We start from the raw sequence: 6,761 nt of genomic DNA, 5'->3' as shown, positions 1-6,761 counted from the left end.
TGCTGTCATGCTCAAATTGAAATGAGGTGCTTTATCTAGAGATGGTGCTAAAGAAGAGACGGCCCTGTGATACCTTTTGGTGCCAGTGGGGCTGGTGGGCATGTTACCCAATCCCAGGCACTCTCCACTAAACCTATTATCTAGGCTTCATGCCCAAAGAAGGGTTGAAGGCATAGGAGCCAACATTTTATTGGAGAAGCCACAGAGGCATAGACTCAATAAACAAAAGTTTGAAGATGACCTTGAAGTTCCAGAATTTATTGGGGAAAGGGATAGGAAAGCCAGGAGACCACCATTCAAAGTGGGGTGGCCTGTGTTCCCTAACCAGATAAGAAAGGAAAAGGGAAAAATTTGCAGAGAAGGTATAGATTATCTGGCCTACCATGGAGCCTAGGCCCAGGCCCTTAGGATCTCGCCTTCCCCCAACCACACAGGACTGGAGAAATCTGTAGCTCCCATTGGACCATGGAGGGGATGTGGGAAGCCTGAGTTAGGGTGACCTCTCTTGTGAGCGCCTCATTTGGGTTTTATCTCCACTGGGTCATAGATGTAGCAGCCCACATCGCCAATGTTCACACCTGAGGGAGAGAGCCCTATCACCAACGGCCTTGGGTATGGGGGGTGTTGGGTTCAGGACTTTAGGGAATTGGGAGGGGTCTGGAGTGTGTTTGACCATAGGGGACATTGTCCACACATCCCCACAGACCATGTACATGCCATACTTTAGGCCTACTGTCTGGGGTGGGGCTGCCCACCTTTGGGACCAAACAGGTAGCCGTAGCAGGGGATGTGGCAGTATGGGACGCCATCATGCTAGAACACAGAGAGAAGGATTACCCTCTCAGCCTGGCTCTCTTCAAGCTCCAGCCTCCTTCCTCCCAAAACCACCCATTCCTGTCCTACTCACCTCAGCATGACTCCCAGCAGTCAGGGTCTTCCGGCAACGCTGGCACCTTAAACAGGGTCGGTGCCAGTTTCTGCCCAAAGACATCACCTTCTCAGCTGGTAGTGGGGAGAAGAGGTAGTTCTTCCATTCTAGGGGAAGGGCAGGGAGACCCACCTGCCTTGGACCACCTCCCTGCCCCCTTGCTGCCCATCCTGTGTTTTCCTCCCCCAACTTTCCATTGTCACTTACCAAAATAGACTGGTTCCCCACAGCCGGGGCACTGTGAGGTCTCCCCAGTGAATGTCTTCATGTGGGGTGGGCCTTTAATGGGAAGAGGCCCTAGCTAGGGCTGTAGTTTGGGCCAGACCCTAAGCAGGGCCCACCAGAACCTGCCTGCACATGCCATTGTCCTTTTCTAAAACCCATACTCACCCCAGAGCCCCCACCCAGGCACTGTGAGTCTTCCTTCCTTGAACTGACCCACATTCTGCCCCATCTCTAACTGCATTAGGGAACACCTGCTGCTTCCTTTTTTTTTTTTTTTGCACTGGGAATTGAATCCAGAGGTACTTTAGTATATTCCTAGGCTTTTTTAAATTTTTCAGACAGGGTCTCACAAAGTGGCCTTGAACTTGCAATCCTTCTGCCTCAGCTTCCCAAGTTGCTGGGACTACTACTATGTCACTGTGTTCATTATTCCTTGTCATTCTTGCAAGGGCTCAGGTGCCCACCAGCCCAACCTTGTCAGCAACTCAATCCTCAGGAAACCTGAGCTGATACAGGAATTGGCTAGGGCAGGAGTGTCAGGTGTTGGGGAGCATGGTGTTATTGCTCCATGCAATGGAGTGGGTGGAAGGAACAGGGGCCAGAGGAGAGAAGTTGAAGTATCTGAGGAAATGACTCTATCCTCATGACCCCTCAACTTGTAGGTCTTTTCTTCCATGGTCCTGGCCTAGGAAAGAGGCCTGAGTTCCAGGCCATCTTTGGCTCTCTCAATAGCTATGTGACTACACAAGGTCCTTTGTCCTCTCTATCCCTTAGTTGCTTCACATGTAAAGTGCTAATACTATCTGCCCGACTTACTTCTTAAGCTCAGAAGCTGACATGAGGGAATATCAAAAAAGGGGCATGGGTAGAGATTTTTCCAAGGACAGAGTTGTAGGAATGTAAAGCAGAGGGCTGGGTAGAAGACTGCCCCTGAAACTCAACTTTTACTGCATCCTGAGGGTCAGGATGAAGAGCAGGAATAGCTGAAGCCCAGCCTCACTTACTTTTTTTGCCATGGAGGAGGCCAGTCCTTGGCCTGGGGGGGCTGAAGCTGCTGGGGGGGAGGGAAGTGATGTTGGCAGGGGAGGGAGTGGGAGGATTGTAGAGATAGGAGCCTACACCACCAATGTTCACCCCTGCAGAGAGGAGGAATAGGGAAGATCAGGGCTTGGTTCCCAGCCACAAGGAATTCCCTGGCCCCTTTTAGGCTCTTTCTTACCTCTGGGTCCAAAGAGAGCCCCATAGCATGGTTTATGGCAGTATGGTCTCCCGTTGTGCTGGGCACAGAGGGAAGGAGTCACTCAGGGTCAAGGGGGTCGTGCCCCACAGGCCTGCTGCAAGATAAGCTGCCAGGTGTGTTTGTCCACTGGCTGGATCTGGTGGGTCTTAGAGGGGTGGGTGCTGGGCTGGCAGGCCAGAATTGCCATTGTGGTCCAGGGGGAGGCAAAAGCAGGCAATAACCCAACCCCTCAAAGCCACGGAGTCATGGCACAACTGAGGCTCCCCAAATCCTGGCTGGTATGAGATGCCCCGGATGAGTAGCCCTGAGGTTGCCTGTTGAAGTAGACTTTGGCAGGGTAACAGGCTGAAAGTGGGGGCTGGGGTGGGATTAAGTGGGTTGGTGGGTGAAAGAACTGTGTGCCCTGGCCCTGGCCTCACCTCTGCATGGCCACCAGGAGACAGAACAGTGTGGCAGCGCTCACATTTCAGGCAGAAGCGGTGCCAATTCTTGCCCAGGGAGCTCACTTTTTCAGCTGTGGGGGACAAGGTGGAACTAACTGCAAAGAGCCAGGCCAAGCACCAGACGCCACCAACCCCCCAACCCCAGCCTGCCCTGCTCCTTAGAGACTATGGAGTGTCTCTGGGAGTCCAGCTCCACCCTGCCCCAGCATCATGCATCCCACACAGCTCTCAGAGGGGAGGAGAGGGAAGGGGATCACACATAACAGGTTTAAGGGTATCTGGAACCATACCATGGCCAGCCCTCACATTCCCAGGGAACCCAGTGGCTCACATTCACCCCATCCTTTCCCTCCTCAGCCCAAGCCTCACCAGCCTCACCAAAGTAAACAGGTTGCTGGCAACGTGGGCAGGTCCAGCTCATGGCTCAGCTTGCTTGGGGAAGCAGACTTCTCACACTAGACACCACTGCAGGGCTCTGTTCTACTGGCTCCACCCACTGCTCAGCTTTGAACCCACTGAGCTGTCTGGGTGTTCATTTGACACCAGAAATTTAGAACCATTCCACCTGGGGGATGTAGGCAATTTCTCAGTCACTTCAAAGAGCATTAAAACCTCCAACCTATGAACCCTAGTGGGCACCAGACTGGGAGGGCAGGGGGTCAATGAAGATGCCTAGATGAATGGCTCTAGTTTCCCAGGTCAGTAAGGAGAGGACAAATGTCTACAGTGCAGATGGCATGAAAACATCTCAAAGTGAAAGGTAGGCATTCTTTGAAGTGATGTAATTACCCTTTGGTAGTCTAGCAAGTGGTTTGTTTATTTTGCTTCACTTTTTGTGGTACTGAGGATGAACCCAGGGTTTGGCACGTGCTAGGCAGGCCAAACTGATCTACATCCCCAGTCCTAGCAAGTAGTTAAGAGCAACAGAATCCAGAATTTGAAGACTATCTGTGCTACTTAACCTACGGCTTCAGGCAAATTATTTACCCTCCCTCTGCCTCCATTTTCTTATCTGTACAATGAGTATTATGAAACAGTTTCTACCTCATAGGACTATTATGAGAATTAGATGAGTTAATATTTGTGGAATGCCCAAACAGCTTCTGGCACTTAAATATTATGAAAGCAATAGCTATTACTATGATGAATTCCTTAATGAACTCAAGACTTTTAGTCTGGAAGCCTCAAAACATAGTTTGTATATAATCAATGGCTTGTTCATAAAATTATAATGCTTATTAAATTTAAAAGTATAAGGAGGGAGTTGTGACTCAGTGGTAGAGCACTTGCCTAGCATGTGTGAGGCACTGGGTTCAATCTACAGCTTAAAAAACTGTAGTTCAGTGGTAGTGTCCCTGGATTCAATCCTCAGTACAAAAAAATTCATATTTATACACATACATATATATATACACACATATATACATATATACATGTATGTACATATGTGTGTATGTGTGTGTATATATTTATATATATATATGTATGTATGTATATCTGTATAACACAAATGTTAACAAGGACATGGAAAAATTGGATCCCTCATACATTGCTGGTGACAATGTAAAATGGTTCAACCACTTTAGAAAACAGTCTGGCAGTTACTCAAAAAGTCAAACATAGGGTTTGCCATATCACTTTGTACTTCTATTCTTAGGTTTATACCCAAGAGAAATGAAAACATGTCTACACAAAAACTCCTATATGAGTGTCCATTGCAGCACTATTCAGTGACAAAAAGGTAGAAACAACCCAAAACCCATCCACTAATAAATGGATAAACAAAATGTGGTATATCTGTATGACAGAAGATTATTCAGCCACAAAAAAAGGAATGAAGTACTAATACATGCTACATAAAATCATTAAGTGAAAGAAGCTAGATGCAAAATAACATATACTGTATGATTTCATTTATATGTCACTTTACCAATTCCTGCCTAAACACAGCTCCCCCTCATCTATTAAATATCAGGCTATAAGCCTCAAGCACTTTCTCCTACATCCTTTACTGGAGGGTAGAGGGACCAGTCCATGACAGCTGTTTTTCTGCCTGAGTGTTGAACCAAATGAGGAAAAAAAGGCAAAGGGAAACTCATGTATATCTTTAGATTTGATAATAGCTATGTTATAGCTTAATGGAGGGTCAAATGGGTCTGCCAACTTCCTGCTCACCTCTAGGTTGTGCCTGCCTCCATAATCTTTGAGCTCCATGAAAGTAAGGACCAGGGTTGCCTGGCCAACCACTATGTATGTTTCTAGAGTCTCCCTCAGTTTCTAGCACATAATGCTCAATAAGCATTTGCTGGCGAATGAATGTTATATGTAAGTCCCCTTCAGGTGTTAGTAGATGAGTGCTAGTAAGAGAGATGTGAGAATAAGAGGGCATTGGTAGGATTTGAAAGTTGGAACAACAAAAGTCCTGGAATGAGGGACTCTTAGCTGCCTATGAGTAAGGTCTTAGAGGAGCCTCTTTCTTCTTGTTGTTCTTCTTCTTTTCTTTTTTCTTTTTTTTGGTACTGGGGATTGAACCTAGGAGTGTTTTGCCACTAAGCTATTTCCCCAGCCCTTTCTATTTTTTTCCTTTTGCCCAGGCTGACCTTGAACTTGCAATCTTCCTGCCTCAGCCTCTGGAGTCGCTGGGATTACAGGCGTGTGTCACCACACCCAACCACAGTTGTTATGTTTCTTTCTTAACATACATGAAGATCAACATGTATAATGGAAAATGAGGAATATGATTTAAATTCACTCTGTTATATATACTAGGTAACTAATAAGGTTTTTTCTTTAAAAAAAAGAACTGAAAATTTTCTTTCGCAGCTAACCAGTCCCTCTATTTATAGTCATTCACAAGACCTTACTAATTAAGCTTAATTAGCACGTAGCACAATTTATGCCTATCATTAAATATGTGACAAATGAGAAAATGTGAGAAAGTGTTATGTAAACTATAAACCTTTTTTTGTGTCAGGTTAACTTTGCAGTGAGTTTGTTTTACAATTACAAACCCCCCCAATTTTATGTCTTTGTAGACTTGCTATAATTCATAGTGGCATACTTGTGACTTTTAAGGCACTATCAAGAACTTTGTTCCTAAATGAATTTTGAAAGAAAAATCACTAAGTTCTGGTAAGTTTATGAAAAAAATCAGTCTTAATTATTTATACTTTTAGGTTTTTAAAAACTTTTGTTACTCATAACCCTTGTGCTTTCTCACTGCATGCCCCCTCCAACTAGAAAACTTTGCATTCTGTAGTTCATATTACTTAAATTTTAAAAAGGGCTGGGGTTGTGGCTCAGTGGTAGAGTGATTGCCTAGCACACGTGAGGCACTGGGTTCGATCCTCAGCACCACATTAAAAAAAAAAAAAAAAAGATACTGTGTTCACCTAAAACTAAAAAATAAATATTAAAAAAAAGAGGGTAGGAATGTGTGGATCAGTGATAGAGTACTGGATTCAATCCCCAGTAGCAAAACCACCACAAAAAGACAAAACAGAAAGACACTGAATTTGCTTTCTTAAAAATCCCTTGGGGGCTGGGGATGTGGCTCAAGCGGTAGCGCTCGCCTGGCATGCGTGCGGCCCGGGTTCGATCCTTAGCACCACAAACAAAGATGTGTGTCCGCTGAAAACTAAAAAATAAACATTGAAAAACTCTCTCTTAAAAAAAAAAAAAATCCCTTGGGCTGGGGTACTGGCTCAGAGGTAGAGTGCTCACCTATCATGTGTGAGGCACTGGGTTCGATCCTCAGCACCACATAAAAGTAAAATAAAATAAAGATATTGTGTTCACCTACAACTAAAAATAAATATTAAAAAACCCCATCCCTCCATCTGTAGAGAACTACTGTTGTATAATCACACATCATCTATGGCTCTTGCAAGAATCTGTTGGATTTTTTCCTTGTTTTCCAGCATCA

General features: G+C 45.3%; 1 protein-coding gene across 1 annotated transcript; it reads right to left on the bottom strand.

Moving 5' to 3' along the window:
• Nucleotides 1-516: 516 nt before the first annotated feature.
• Nucleotides 517-3,257, bottom strand: Crip3 (cysteine rich protein 3). The gene is made up of 8 exons (XM_027950530.2): nucleotides 3,215-3,257; nucleotides 2,813-2,907; nucleotides 2,373-2,430; nucleotides 2,158-2,289; nucleotides 1,136-1,207; nucleotides 908-1,002; nucleotides 756-813; nucleotides 517-578 (listed from the first exon to the last, which is right to left on the bottom strand). Exons 1-8 carry the CDS (start codon nucleotides 3,255-3,257, stop codon nucleotides 517-519), a joined length of 615 nt encoding a protein of 204 aa, XP_027806331.1.
• Between the last annotated feature and the right edge of the window lie 3,504 nt (nucleotides 3,258-6,761).

This window comes from Marmota flaviventris, chromosome 6 (genome assembly GCF_047511675.1).
Source record: "Marmota flaviventris isolate mMarFla1 chromosome 6, mMarFla1.hap1, whole genome shotgun sequence".
In the NCBI taxonomy this organism is placed as follows: domain Eukaryota; kingdom Metazoa; phylum Chordata; class Mammalia; order Rodentia; family Sciuridae; genus Marmota; species Marmota flaviventris.
This window is presented reverse-complemented; position numbering and strand designations above follow the sequence as displayed.

Coding starts and splice junctions, on each gene's coding strand:
- Crip3 (XM_027950530.2), bottom strand. CDS start 3,257: ATGAGCTGGACCTGCCCACGTTGCCAGCAACCTGTTTACTTTG. Junction 2,290..2,372: donor GGCTCTCTTTGGACCCAGAG/GTAAGAAAGAGC, acceptor TCCTCTCTGCAG/GGGTGAACATTGGTGGTGTA. Junction 1,003..1,135: donor TGGGGAACCAGTCTATTTTG/GTAAGTGACAAT, acceptor CCCCACTACCAG/CTGAGAAGGTGATGTCTTTG.